General features: G+C 47.7%; 1 protein-coding gene across 1 annotated transcript in view; it reads left to right on the forward strand.

The window, feature by feature from the left end:
• The first annotated feature begins 238 nt into the window (after positions 1–238).
• MOGAT1 (monoacylglycerol O-acyltransferase 1) overlaps positions 239–15112 on the forward strand; it is a 33004-nt gene continuing 18130 nt past the window's right edge. Inside the window, exons 1-3 of the mRNA XM_007521131.3 lie at positions 239–659; positions 9053–9231; positions 12578–12782. Coding sequence (XP_007521193.1) covers positions 566–659; positions 9053–9231; positions 12578–12782 — 478 coding nt within the window. The 5' untranslated portion in view covers positions 239–565. The remainder of the gene's footprint in view (positions 660–9052; positions 9232–12577; positions 12783–15112) is intronic.

Genomic DNA, 15112 nt, shown 5'->3' on the forward strand with positions numbered 1-15112 from the left:
CCCCAGTTTGATCACAGACTATCAACAGATGGGTCCCCAGCCAAGCCCTGCGCCTTCTTCCAGCAAGTGGAAGGAGAGTCCTAGATCCGACCTTCCCCATCCAGAATAAACAGGTGAGCAAGCGCCCTGCTAAGGACTTCCTTGCCTTGCTCTGGGCGGTGGCTGGTGGTGGGGGGGGGCGGCGATTCTCAGAACTGCCCTTACTCAAGCACAGGCTTTTTGGAGGAAGGGGTGGGTTTAAAGGCGGATGCTGCAGCCGAGCGCCCGGGAATTGATCCGAACAATGGTCAGCTCGGGGTGGGGGTCTCTAGCCCTGGGCGGGGTGGCGGGGTTCAGGAGCTGAGCTCCCACTGGGTGACCCCCCAGGCCCCGGCGCACCAGCTGCTCTGGCCCCAGACTCGCGCGCCAGCCTCCCGGGCGCGCACGTGCTTGGTTGGCAGCCCCCAGACTGGGCCGGGGCGCACCTCCCCGCCCTGTGGGCAGCTTCCAGCCTCCGCCTCCCTCCTGCGGGCCTGCGATTCCCCAGGCACCCGGGTCCCCGCGTTCGTCCCTTCTGCACCCGGCCATGAAGGTCGAGTTCGCGCCACTCAACATCCCGCTGGCGCGGAGGCTGCAGACCGCCGCGGTGCTGCAGTGGGTCCTGTCCTATCTGCTGCTGGGTAAGGACACCCGCGCCCCCAGCCCAGCCCGACCCAGGCCGAACCCCTGGTCCTCTTCCCAGATCTCCTCAGTACCTAAGACCTTCAGCCCTTCTTCCCTGTCTGCTTTGAGGCTCTGCTTTCGCTCCCTGCAACAACTTGGTCGCTAGAGGTTGCCAGCTTCCCCTTTCTGCTCGCTTTCTCTCTTCCCTGCTTCCTTTCTCTCTCTCCCTTTCTTTCCTCCTTCCTTTCTCTCTCTCTCTCTCTCTCTCTCTCTCTCTCACTTTCTTTCTTCCTCTCTAGCTCTCTCCCTCCCCCCACTCTCTTTCCACCAGAACTCTGCTCTAGTTGGTGATGGTGTTGGGGATTGAACCTGGGACCTTGCGTGCCTCAAGGATGCAAGTCTTTGTTCATAACCCTTATGCTCTCGCCTCAACCCTGCTTGTGCTCTTTGCAAACCGGATTTTACCTACAGCAACAGGCACAGCGTGGTGACTTGGCCCAGGGCTTATCCCCAAATGTCACCACTTTGTATAAACTCTGGAATGGTGGCTTGACAGAGCAGCAATGTATTTCAAACCCGACTCCTTCCCCTCCCCGCCCTCTTGACAAATAAACATGCGAGTTGACCCGTATTTAGTGAGCCTTTTCAGAGGCTGACAGGTGGTTTGCTGCAGAGAGAGAGAGGAGCCTGCCTGGGGCCGTTGGTTGGGTGATATCTGGGGTGTCTTCTAGATGGTTCCGAGTTAGGCTGTTGAGGGAAGGTGCAGGACACAGAGGACCCTAGAGAGTACTTTTTTTAAAAAAAAATTATTTATTTTCCCTTTTGTAGCCCTGGTTGTTTTTCATTGCTGTTGTAGTTATTGCTGTTGTTGATGTTGTTGTTGGGTAGGGCAGCGAGAAATGGAGAGAGGAAGGGAAGGGGGGGGAAGACAGACACCTGCAAACCTGCTTCATTGCCTGTGAAGCGACTCCCCTGCAGGTGGGGATCTGGGGGCTCAAACCAGGATCCTTACACTGCCTTGTGCTTTGTGCCACATGCACTTAACCCACTGTGCTGTCACCCGACTCCCCCCCTTTTTTTTTTTTAGTAACCAGAGCACTGCTCAGCTATGGCTTACAGTGGGGTGTGTGGGGGTGGTGGTGGTGTGAGGGGGATTGAACCTGGGTCTTTGGAGCCTCAGGCATGATTCATTTGCTTTGAAATACAACCCTGTGCATCTGCCCTGTCTTTCTTCCTCTCTGTCTTCTTCCCTCCCTCCCTTTTTTCCTGTTTGTTTTTTCATTCTTTTTCTATCTTTCCTTTCTCTTTCTTCCTTTCTTTTATTCTTTCTCTCTTTCCTTTCCTCCCTCCCTTCTTTCTTGGGAGTGGGAGGAAAGAATCAGAACATCACTCTGCCATATGCAGCCTTGGGGATCAAACTCAGAACCTCATGCTTGAGAGTCCAACATATTATCCATGGTGCTACCTCCTGAGACCCACATCTGGATTTTCTTATGCTTGAGAGTCCAATGCTCTATCCACTCCTCCAACCTCCAGGCCTACATCTGGATTTTCTTGAGCAAACTGTCCAAGTGACTAGCGTGCTGCTTCACTCTACTGCAAGCAGAATTAAAAACATTAACCCATTAAGTCTTCACAAGACAGAACTGTGAGCTAGACTTGCTAGCACTACATTCAGCTTTGCTCTGGAGCAAAGAGCCACTGAGATAATAACAGACAATACTCAGCCAGGGCTTAGCGGGTGTCAGGTGCTGTTCAAAGCACCTTACGCGGTAACCATGTGGTCCTCGCAACTCTTCTGCCAGCAAGACTGTCCATCCATGACATTGAGCAGATGAGGGGATGACAGACAAAGGAAATCATTCAGAGTGGGACAGGAAGGAGGCGGTAAAGTTGGATACAGACTTGAGTACTCCACCGCTGCGCTGCCTTCTGTGTGACTTGTGCTTGGCGATGAGTTTCTTTGCTGATCACTCAGTGCAGCTGATAACCCACTGCCCTTTTCTTTTCACAGTACTTGTCATGGTGAGTCTCTCTGTGTGTGGTTATCAGAGGATTCAATTTTAGTTCACAAACTCAAAGCCAAATCCACTAGTGCCAGTGGTTGGAGCAAGAGAAAGACTGCCAGGCTTTGTTTAGATTTGGCCAGTGTGCCCAGGGGAAGGCAAGGTCTCTTAGATGTGTTCTGTTTGGGAAAACAGAGACAAAGTGTTTCAAAGGAGCAGGCAAGGAGGAGAGGGCACTTTCGGGACGAAGAAAGAGGAACCTGCGTTTCTTCATGTCCTGGGGACTTCTTTGTGCAGTTGAATTACATAGCACTAGCACCAGCTGGGCCGGGGCTATCTGGTGTTCAGAATGTGCGGAGGAATATTTGCTGCTTCTGCAAAGATAAGTTCTACGCTTCCTTGTGACACCAGAACTTACCATTTGAGGGAGTCGGGCGGTAGCGCCACAGGTTAAGCGCAGGTGGCACAAAGCGCAAGGACCACCATAAGGATCCCGGTTCGAGCCCCTGGCTCCCTGCCTGCGAGGGAGTCGCTTCACAGGTGGTGAAGCAGGTCTGCAGGTGTCTATCTTTCTCTCCCCCTCTCTGTCTTCTCCTCCTCTCTCCATTTCTCTCTGTCCTATCCAACAATGACGACATCAAGAACAACAATAACTATAACAACAAGGGCAACAAAAGGGAATGAATAAATAAATAAATATTAAAAAAAGAGAAGAAGAAGAAAGAGGAGGAGTATGGAAGTCACAGCAACTTGGCACCATGACTGCTTGCAAACGCACTGTGTGTCCACCCCAGTCCACAAGAAAGTACCCGCTATGCACCTGTTCCAGGGGAAGTACAGACTAAAAATAGGTTTAACCACTCTGCCAGCCAGAAGGGGAGCCCTCCATCTGCAAGTTCCTGCTCACACTGGCCCGTGTGAGCTGTGTAGCCACCCTGTGGGGCAGGGGGGTGGGTTTTTTGTACTCATTTTACAAATCAGGGTAAGGAAAGTGTTTGGGCTGTTTGGGCTCATGACGTGGAGGATCAGCCGTTCCTCATTGGAATCGGACTAGAGTGGCTCAATAGACCCTTGATTTAAGTGTTCTCATTGCAGGCATTTGATATTTGTGTTAGTAGGAATAGCGTGTGTGTGTGTGTGTGTGTGTGTGTGTGTGTGTATGTGTGTGCATGTGTGTATTTTATTTATTTCTCATCAAAGGCACAGAGAAACATACAGAGAGGAAGAGGGAGAAAGATCAGAGCACTGATCAGCTCTGGCTTATAGCAGGGACTGAACCTGGGTCCTTCCTTGCTCACTGCAGTGTCTGCACTTAACCAGGTGTGTCACCGCCAGCCCCTCTTAATTTTTTTTTAATATGTGATTTAATAGTGATTTACAAGATTATAAAATAATAGGAGTATGGATCCACACCACTCCCACGACCAAAGTTCTCCTGTCTGCAATGATAACCATCATAGTGTTCTCTTAGATAGTTTAGTGGAATAGAAATAGAACACAGGAAAAAAGAAAAAGAAAACAGGAGTGGGGCGGAAGCGCATCGGGTTAAACGCACATGGCATTTAGTGCAAAGACCTGCGTAAGGATCCAGGTTTGAGCCCCCGGCTCCCCACCTGCAGGGGAGTCGCTTCACAGGCGGTGAAGCAGGTCTGCAGGTGTCTATCTTTCTCTCCCCCTCTCTGTCTTCCCCTCCCCTCTCCATTTCTCTCTGTCCTATCCAACAACAACAACAATAACAGCAACAAGGGCAACAAAAATGGGGAAAAAATGGCCACCAGGAGCAGTGGATTTGCAGTGCAGGCAGTAACCCTGGAGGCATGCAGGGCTAGCTTCTCAGGTGGGAGACGGATGACCAGGGACTCATGGCTGAGCTGGGAATGCAGTTCAATCTTTATTGATGAGCAGTAATGCAGTGCAATCTATCTAATCTCTCTTCATTAGAAAACCCTGTCCTTTATATTTCCTGAGGCAAAAGTGTCAGGAAGAGGAAGTACGTAGGATAGGGGGTGGGGAGAAGGAAAAAAGTGCAGAAATCAGTGGGGATTAAATGGTGGAAAACACAATGTGACTAGGAGAGGGGGTGGAGTGGAAAAGGAGAGGGAACCAGTGGGGATTAAACCAGTGCGGGTCTCAAACAAAACAATGATTATGTAAATAGACCACAGTGTTAAGCAATGCAAGCAAACCTAACGTGATGATCAAAACAGAAGGGGTCTTAGAAGCAGAATTAGAAGCAGACCAACAGAGGCAAAAAAAACCCAAAAACTAAAACATAATAAAAAAAAATAGAAAAAACAGGGCAGCTGGTCACCTAGTTTTTGAATTATTTTCTTCTTTCAATCTAATTTAAGATCAAGGGATTAAAACAGCTATTTTAACCCTGTTAAAAGAATGTATGCAGCATGTGGTGTGTGTGCCGAGATGGTGAGACGTCAGGTGGATCAAGTGACAGGTATTTCCGTGGATGTTTACACACTGTCTGTCCTACGGACCTGGAGGCGGCTCGCCCCAGAGTGCACACACTGTCCCACGGAAAGTAAATCAAAAAGTGGGGACGCCTTGTGCAGGATTATGTTTGTAGAGAAAACGTGGCTTACTTGGCTGAGCGTAAGGGCCCAGGTTCAAGTTTTTGTTTTTTGTTTTTTTCTTTCCTCCAGGGTTATTGCTGGGCTCAGTGCCTGCACCATGAATCCACCGCTCCTGGAGGCCATTTTTCCCCCCTTTTGTTGCCCTTGTTGTTGTAGCCTTGCTGTGGCTATCATTATTGCCATTGTTGATGTCGTTTGTTGTTGGATAGGCAGAGAGAAATGGAGAGAGGAGGGGAAGACAGAGGGAGAGAAAGATAGACACCTGCAGACCTGCTTCACCGCCTGTGAAGCGACCCCCTGCAGGTGGGGAGCCGGGGGCTCGAACCGGGATCCTTACGCCGGTCCTTGTGCTTTGCGCCACATGCACTTAACCCACTGCGCCACTGCCCGACCCCGGTTCAAGTTCTTGAACCCCACCTGCAGGGGGGAAGCTTTAGAAATGGGGAAATATAGGAGCAGGTCTCTCTCTCTCTTCAATTTCTCTCTATCCTATCAAGTCAAATAATAATAAATAGATATTGAAAATGTCTCAGAAACCCAAATTTTCAGGAGGAAAAGGATGGTTGGATTAGCACTGACAATGGAGAGAGGAGGGGAAGATAGAGAGGAGGAGGAGAGAAAGACAGACACCTGCAGACCTGCTTCACCATTTATGAAGCGACTCCCCTGCAGGTGGGGAGCTTGGGGCTCAAACCGGGATCCTTATGCCGGTCCTTGTGCTTTGTGCCACGTGCGCTTAACCTGCTGTGCTACCGCCCGACTCCCATAAGTATTTATTTCTTACCAGAACACTGAGCACTGCTCAGCTTTGGCTTATGGTGGTACTAGGGGTTAAACCTGGGACCTTGGATCCTCTGGCATCAAAGTCTATATAATCTTAAAGCTATTTTCCTAGCCCTTACAAGGAGAATTTGAACTGTATTTTTGTGGACAGAAATGTGGGTTGTTTGTATTTACATTTTGATGCCTCCAGATATATAGTAGTAATTAAGCTGATTAGAACAATGACTGTCATCTGTCAAAGCTTTGCTCTCTGCCCAGGCACTGGAAAATCTCTGTTTATTCCCCTTCCCATATAGGCAGGACAGGGCTTTCTTTCATTAACTCACTTTACAGGTCAAGGAATTGAGTCTCAAGAAGGAAAGACCATGTCCTCAGGCCAGGCAGCTAGCCAGTGGCAGATTCCCGTGTAACTGGCCTAGTTCCAGATGCATGTCGAACTGTCGCACATGCAAAGCCTGTATTGGAGCATTGACATGCGCAGTGTGTGTTCAGTTAGAACATTCGAGGTGGGTGGAGTTGAATGCTGAATTAGAAGCTGGAGGACTTTGTTTCTGGATCTGCTCATGATTCTAATCAGAATCAAGTCTGTTTGCTTTTGTTCTCTGTCTTTACATCATTCTAAGAAGAAAACCATCAAAAAGGGAATAAATAAATAAATACTTACTGAGAGTTGACAAAATAACTTGTTTGGACAGTGTGCTGCTTTGATATGTGTAAAACCCTTTCTCTCTTTATAAATACCCTTAGTAGCATACCTAGAACAGAGATAAAAAAAGACAGTGGGCGGCTTACGTCAATGCATTACTTTAAGGCAAACATCCTCAGTTCTTGCCTCATCTCTTTTGAAGCTGTGGCAAAACATTCTGGTCACTTCTATCCAGGTCAAATTCTGTCAGCTCTTGCTTCAATGTATTTTAAATCTGTGGCGTTAGGTGGAGAAGCTATTGGATTTACGTGGTTGCTGGGAAATACTTGTTGCAAGAAGTGACTGGGCAGCACGGTTTCTGCAAAGTGCCTGACTTGTTTCTCTCTACGCTCACAGGAGGAGAGGCTGTGCAGTCCAGCTCCTCACTGCCTTCCATATGGAGTTGGGGGACAGTGGAGGCTAGGCTGGCAACTTTGACGAGCAGACTTTAAATTTGCGCTGATCTCTCCCACGTTCATTCTGTATGCTCTAGGCTAATCATTTATCCTCTCTAAGCCTTTGTGCCAAGACTGACCCTCTGCACCAATTTATCAGGGGTAGCAGGGGCCAGGGGTTGGCTCTGATGGGGAGCAGGACTTACATGCATAAGGTCCTGCCTCCTTTCTTTCTTTCTTCCTTTCATTCTTTTTAAGTTTTATAAAAAAATTTTATATTCATTTATTTTCTCTTTTGTTGCCCTTTTTTTTTTTACTGTTGTTGTAGTTATTGTTGGTGTTATTGATATTGTCGTTGTTAGATAGGACGGAGAGAAATGGGGAAGACAGAGGATGAGAGAAAGACACCTGTAGACCTGCTTTACCGCCTGTGAAGCGACGCCCCTGCAGATGGGGATGGGGGGCTTGAACCGGGATCCTTACGCTGCTGGTCCTTGCGCTTTGCGCCACCTGCACTTAACCTGCTGCACTACCGCCCGACTCCCCTTTTTAAGTTTTTTTTAATCTTTATTTATTTATTGGATAGAGACAACCAGAAATTGAAAGGGGAGATAGAGAGGGAGAGAGGCAGAGAGAGAAACCTGCAGCCCTGCTTCACCACTTATGAAGCTTTCCTCCTACAGATGAGGACCTGGGGCTTGAACTCAACCTGGTGTGCTGCCACCTCGCCACAGGTCCTGCTTTCTGTCTGTAGCTTCACATGTACCAGAATGACATTCTCTGTTTTTTGTTTTCCTGTCTCTCATTTTCTTATTTTTTAAAAAGATTATCTTTATTTATTGCCTAGAGACAGCCAGAAGTCAAGAGGCAATGGGTGATAGAGAGGGAGAGACACCTGCAGCCCTGCTTCACCACTTGCAAAGTTTTCCCTCTGCAGGTGGGGATGGGGGCGTGAAACCCAGACCTTGAGCTCTGTAACCTGTGCGCTCAATTAGGTGCACCATCACCGGACCCCTCTGTCTAATTTTCTAGCTCTTTCTAGTGAATTTCCCCCCATCTCTTTCTCTGTCTTTTTTTTTTTTTTTTTTTTTGCCTCCAGGATTATTGCTGGGGCTCAGTGCCGGTGCTATAAAGCACCTGTTTTATTGACTAGGACAGAGAGAAATTGAGAGCAGAGGGGAAGATAGAGAGGGAGAGAGAAAGAGAGACACCTGCAGACCTGCTTCATCACTTGTGATGTGACCTCCTTGCAGGTGGGGAGCCGGGGGCTCCAAACCAGGATCCTTGCACTTTGTACTATGGGCGCTTAACCTGGTGCACAACCCCTCTCTTTGTCTTTCTTAATAAATGAATAAACCAACCAGTCCGGAATAAAAAAGAGGAAATTCAGAGCACGAGGCTGGTAGTTTCATTGATATTATTACTGTGAGGATGAAATGAACGTGTTCTTTTGTAAAATATTGAGTTTTGATATATTGTAGACATCCGGCAACTATTACATAGTATTATGTAATAGATAATAATGTAACTAATACATTACTGTCTTGCTATGTTATCTCACTTTGAGGCTTTATGTATATTAAATCTGTCATGGGTCAGTTGTAGGACAATGTGATGAACCCAGATTCATTCCTAATAATTATTTTTTCAAAGATTATTTATCTATTTATTAAAAAACATTTGAAGCACTGCTTCACCGCTCGTCAAGTTTCCTTCCCAGGTCAGGGTTGGGGGGCTTGAACTCAGGTCCTTGTACATTGCAACGTTAGCGTTCTTACTGGGTGTGCCACCACCTAGCCCCCGGACTTATGATTTTAAGTCCAGCATTCTGTAACCACTGCACCAGCTCTGAGACCCCTTATTTTAGTTTCTGTGATTGAGAGAGAGCAGAGCACGCTGGGAGTGGGCCTGAGGCCTCATGGATGCCCCGTCGCTTCTCGCCCTTCCCTACAGCGCAGGCATGTGTTGGGATCATAGCAGTGCTGATCATACACAACTACTGGTTCCTCTATGTGCCCTATTTGACCTGGCTCTACTTTGACTGGCGCACCCCAGAGCAAGGGGGCCGGAGATCCAACTGGGTCAGAAGCTGGACCGTTTGGAGATATTTTAAGGACTATTTTCCAATTCATGTGAGTACCATTGTGTTTTAAAATATATTTCATTTGTGGGGGTCGGGCAGTAGAGCAGCGGGTTCAATGCACTTGGCGTGGAGTGCAGGGACTCGTGCAGGGGTCCTGGTTCGAGCCCCTGGTTCCCCACCTGCAGGGGAGTCACGTCACAGGCGGTGAAGCAGGTCTGCAGGTGTCTATCTTTCTCTCCCCCGCTCTGTCTTCCCCTCCTCTCTCCATTTCTCTCTGTCCTATCCAACAACAACAATAATAACAACAATTCCAACAATAAACACAAAGAGCAACAAAGGGGAAAAAATGGCCTTCAGGAGCAGTGGATTTGTAGTGCAGGTACCAAGTCCCAGCTATAACTCTGGAGGATAAATATATATATTTCATTTGTTTTAGATTAGTGAGAGGAGAGAGAGAACTAGGACACCGCTCACTCCTGGTTTATGGTTGTACAGGGAATTGATCCTGTTCAGAGCCTCAGGCATGAAAATCTTTTTTGCATAAGCTGTTCCTGGCCCCAGTAGAGTGGCTTCATATAGTATTTTTTCTTTCATTTAAGAGAGGAACTAAATTTAGTTTTCCTATGTATTTCAGATTCACCCCTTTTTAAGAAGAACAAATCTAGGGCTCCAGGCAGTAGCACAGTGGGTTAAGCGCACAGGGTACAAAGTGCAGGGACAAGTGCAGCAGGTCTGCAGGTGTCTGTCTTTCTCTCCCCCTGCCTGTCTTGCCCTTCTCTCTCGATTTCTCTTTGTCCTATCCAACAACAACGACAGCAATAAGAACAACAACAATAATAATAACAACAATGATAAACAACAAGGGCAACAAAAGGAAAAAAAATAGCCTCCAGGAGCAGTGGATTCGCAGTGCAGGCACTGAGCCCCAGCAATAACTCTGGAGGCAAAAAAAAAAAAAACAACAACAAATCTAGAGCTGGGGAAGACAGCATAATGAAAAGACTTTCTTACCTGTGACTATGAGGTCCCAAGTTCAATCCCCAGCACCACCATAAACTGAAGATGAGTAGTGCTCTGGTCAAAACAAAACACCTCTTCTAATTCATCCCAAGTTCCTAAATGGACTCTAAATGAAATTGATTTAGCTTAGAATTCGTAACCTAGAGGCTGACACAGTGGATAAAATGTTGAACTCTCAAGCATGAGGTCGTGAGTTCCATCTCCAACAACACGTGCCTGAATGATGCTCTGATTCTCTCCCGCTTTTTCTTTTTAAAGTTAAAAAAAAATTTTAAATTTTATTTTCCCTTTAGTTGCCCTTGTCTTTTTTCTATTGTTGTTGTAGTTATTATTGTTGTTGTTATTGATGTCGTCATGTTAGCTAGGACAGAGAGAAATGGAGAGAGGAGGGGAAGACAAAGGGGGGAAGAGAAAGACAGACACCTGCAGACCTGCTTCACTGCCTGTGAAGTCAACCCCCCCCCCCCCCCCCCCCCCCGCAGGTGGGGAGCCGGGGGCTGGAACCGGGATCCTTACGCTGGTCCTTGTGCTTTTCGCTACGTGCGCTTAACCTTTTGCACTACCGCCCAACTCCCTCTTTTTACATTTTTAACTTTATTTCACTGTATTTGACAACACAAAGAGAAATTGAGAGGGAAAGGGGATAGAGAGGGAATCAGAGAGAAACCTGTAGCACTTCTACATCCTTCATGAAGCTTTCCTCCCCTGCAGGTGGGGACCAGGGGTTTGAACACAGATCCTTGTGCATGGTAATGTGTGCAGTTAACCTGGTGTGCCACTGTCTGGCCCTTCTCCCCCTTTTTCTAAATAAATAAAATAAACAAGTATTTAAATTTTAAAAATAATTTATGTATTTATTTATTCCCTTTTGTTGCCCTTGTTGTTTTTTTATTGTTGTGGTTATTATTATTGTTGTCATCGTTGTTGGATAGGACAGAGAGAAATGGAGAGAGGAGGGGAAGACAGAGGGGGAGAGAAATATAGACACCTGCAGACCTGCTTCACCGCCTGTGAAGCGACTCCCCTTGCAGGTGGGGAGCCAGGGCTCAAACCGGGGTCCTTGCTCTGTCCGGTCCTTGCGCTTTGCGCCACCTCTGCTTAACCACTGCGCTACAGCCTGACTCCCAAACAAGTATTTAAATTTATAAAATTTGCAAGGCTATGTGTGAGAGACACTCAAAATATGGTTTTGGGTGGGGGTAAATAGCATAATGGTCATGCAAAGAGACTCCCCTGGCTGAAGTTCCAAAGTCTCAGGTTCAGTCCTCTGCACCACCATAAACCAGAGCCGATCAGTGCTCTGGTAAAAAGAAACAAGGAGGGTGTCGGGTGGTAGTGCAGCGGGCTAAGCAGCAGTTGGCGCAAAGCGCAAGGACCAGCTTAAGGATCCCAGTTCGAGCCCCTGGCTCCCCACCTGTAGGGGAGTTGCTTCACAGGCGGTGAAGCAGGCCTACAGGTGTTTATCTTTCTCTCCCCCTCTCTGTCTTCCCCTCCTCTCTCCCTTTCTCTCTGTCCTATCCAACAACAACAACATCAATAACAACAACAACAGTAACCACAACAGTAAAACAACAAGGGCAACAAAAGGAAATAAATAAATTTTAAAAATCTAAAAATAAAGAAAGAAATAGTTTTAAAAATGAAGGGGAAGGGCCAGGTGGTGGTGCACCTGGTTAAGTGGACACATTACGGTGCACAAGGTGAGAGTCAGTTGGTAGCACAGCGGGTTAAGCACACATGGCGCAAAGCGCAAGGACCGGCATAGGGATCCCGGCTTGAGCTCCCAGCCCCCCACCTGCAGGAGGGGTCACTTCACAAGCGGTGAAGCAGGTCTGCAGGTGTCTATCATTCTCTCCCCCTCGCCGTCTCCCCTCCTCTCTCTATTTATCTCTGTCCTATCCAACAACAACAGCAGCAATGAGGGCAACAACAAGGACAGAAAAATGGGAAAAATGGCTTCCAGAAGCAGTGGATTCATAGTGCAGGCACCGAGCCCCAGAGATAACCCTGGAGACAAAAAAAAAAAGATGTTGGCGCACCTGGTTAAGCGCACACATTACAGTGTGCGAGGACCCAGGTTCAGACCCCCGGTCTCCACCTGCAGGGGGAAATCAGAGTTGCAGGTATCTTTCTGTTCCCTCCCCCCCCCCCCCCCCCCCCCCGCGCTATCTTCCCCTCTCCTCTTGATTTCTGGCTATCTCTAATAAATAAAATAATTTAAAAAAAATGTAGGGGACCAATTCTAACCCAGGGAACTTAAACCTTACCATCTCCGTTTTCTCATAGCATGAGAATTCACTGCAAGTCTTTCCGTTTCTCACTGGAAACTAATCAAAAAACTTTTCCTCCTTTGTCTTGATGTAAATGTACTGCAGCTTATCAAAACCTGGGACCTGGATCCGTGTCACAATTATATATTTGGCTTCCACCCCCATGGAGTGCTTGTGGCTGGAGCCTTTGGGAATTTCTGCACGGATTACTCGGCCTTCAAGGAGCTCTTTCCCGGCTTCACTGCGTATCTCCACGTGCTCCCGTGCTGGTTCCGGTGTCCGCTCCTCCGAGAGTATCTGATGAGCACTGGTGAGTGGAGGCAGGTGCAGCTTCTAGACTGCTCCAGGTCTTCAGGTGAAGCAGGTCTGCAGGTGTCTACCTTTCTCACCCCCTCTCTGTCTTCCCCTCCTCTTTCCAATTCTCTCTGTCCTATCCAACAATGACGACATCAATAACAACAACAATACTTGTCAGATTTTTTGGGTGGGGAGGCTTCTTCCCAGCACAAACTTCTGCCCTGTTACACACCAGATGCGCGCGGGGGGGAGGGGGGGATGTTAGAAGGAATGTTCCGGGGCAGTAGGAGTGAGCAGACCGGATCTTTCCCTGTGTAAGTAGCAAGATACGTTACCAGAGAGCACCAGAGGGAATGTTTCATGCACAATCCGTTTATTGAACAGCAAAGTAGGGCTTATAAGGGGTTATAGGAGGAAGCAAGTTATCCATTCCATATATGGTTTTGGAGAAGAGGGACAAAGAGAACTGGGGGGATGGAAAAAGGTCAGAACATCCCTAGTAAATGTTGAACAAGGGGTTTAGTTGATCAAAGAAACGAAGGAAGTAGGGTTGTCAATAACTAGCAGACAGAGAGGAGCCTTAAGAGAGGAGATAGATCATGTTGGATTAGAAGGTCTGGAGTGGGTGGAGGAGTAAAGAGGATATTCTTGGTTATAGTTTGACGGAGCAGAACAATGATGTGTGGGCCATGTAGGATCGAAGAAGATGGACTTCTAGTAACTTCTGAGTAAACTAACCAACTGGTTTGAGAACAAGGAAATGGGCCGCCTGTAGGGTCCTTTGTGAGGCAGGGAAGCTGACAGAGGAGACATTTCCTGGTGGTCATTTTCCCTCCATGCTCAATCTCAAATAGAGAGAGACTAACAGGAAAGGTCCTGCCATCCAGGCTCCCACTTTTCAATGGGAGGTCCCACACCATGCCCAACCACATTCTCACAATTTCCCTTCAAATACTGCTAACAACCATAATGATTACAGTAACAACAAACAACAAGGGCAACAAAAGGGGAAGAAGTGGCCTTCAGGAGCAGTAGATTCATGGTGCAGGTTACCGAGCCCCAGCGATAACCCTGGAGGCAAAAAAAACCAGAGGTGGAAGGTGTCCCCATGTGCCTCGGATTTACGACAGTCTATCAGCCAAATGTGTGTTCCCTGATCTCTGTTCCTTCTCAGATTGAACATAACTTGCCTCAGAAGTCACAGTCCTTTCCACTGTGTTGCTCTGGACTTGTGGGAGACCCTGAGTAACTGGAGATTGTACCTCAGACTCTAAAAAAAAAGTGGCTCAGTTCTGTCTATTTCCATCAAAAGGCTCATTTTCTGATGCACACGCCATGGGAAGTTTACAAGAAGTTTATTACATAGAAACAGGAGGGGGGAGGGGGTGAGGAAAGAAGGAGGTCAAATTAAAGTCGACCCCTTTGGGCAGACTGGGAGAGAAAAGGCCCTGTCCCCGGAGTCTGAAGGTCCTCTGCTGTCTGGTTTTCCTCTTCTGAGTCTCTCTCCTCTTGCTGGTGTCACCTGTGCACAGACTGGGCTCCTTGCAACCCCTGACTCAGTCCAGGTGATAGTAACTAGGTACCTTTTGCTGCTGGCAATAGCCCCTGGTTTCCTAGGTCACCTTTCTATCACCTGGGTGTCCTCTGGCAGAGTCCCATGGATACCACGTGGTCCCTTCATCTTGGGGCTCCTTGCTGGAACGGAGCCGCTGTTCTGAGCAGTAGCTGAAGTGCTCTCAAGATGCTACCTGAACGTGTGAAGAAAGCAACCTTGTGTGCAGAGCTCTCATTTTAAATTAAGAGGCTGAGTTTTGTCTTTCTACCGTGTCACACTTGCAAAAAGTACATTCTGATAGGGTCATTGTGTTGTTTGAGTCCTTCTGTTTTTTGTTTTTTTTTTTCTTTATTTGATAGGACAGAAAGAATCTGAGAGGGGAGGGAATGCTAAAGAGGGAGAGAGATAGGGACACCTGCAGTATTTCCTTCACCACCCTTTTTATTTTATTATTATCTTTATTTATTTATTATTGGATAGAGACTGTCAGAAATTGAGAGGGGAAGGGGTGATAGAGAGGGAGAGAGACCTGTAGCCCTGCTTCACTTGCAAAGCTTTCCCCCTGCAGGTGGGGACTGGGGGCTCGAACCTAGGTTCTTGTGCACTGTAATTTGAGCACTCAACCACGCATGCCACCACCTGGGCCCCTGCTTCACCACTCGTAAAGCTAACCCCCTACAGGTGGGCAGTGGGCTCTCAAACCCAGGTCCTTGCAGGTGTGCTTAAGTAGGTACACCGCCACCCAGCCCCCTGATGATTATTCTTTTTGCTATCGTGGATTAAAGAAG

This window comes from Erinaceus europaeus, chromosome 7 (assembly GCF_950295315.1).
Source record: "Erinaceus europaeus chromosome 7, mEriEur2.1, whole genome shotgun sequence".
Classification (NCBI taxonomy): Eukaryota; Metazoa; Chordata; class Mammalia; order Eulipotyphla; family Erinaceidae; genus Erinaceus; species Erinaceus europaeus.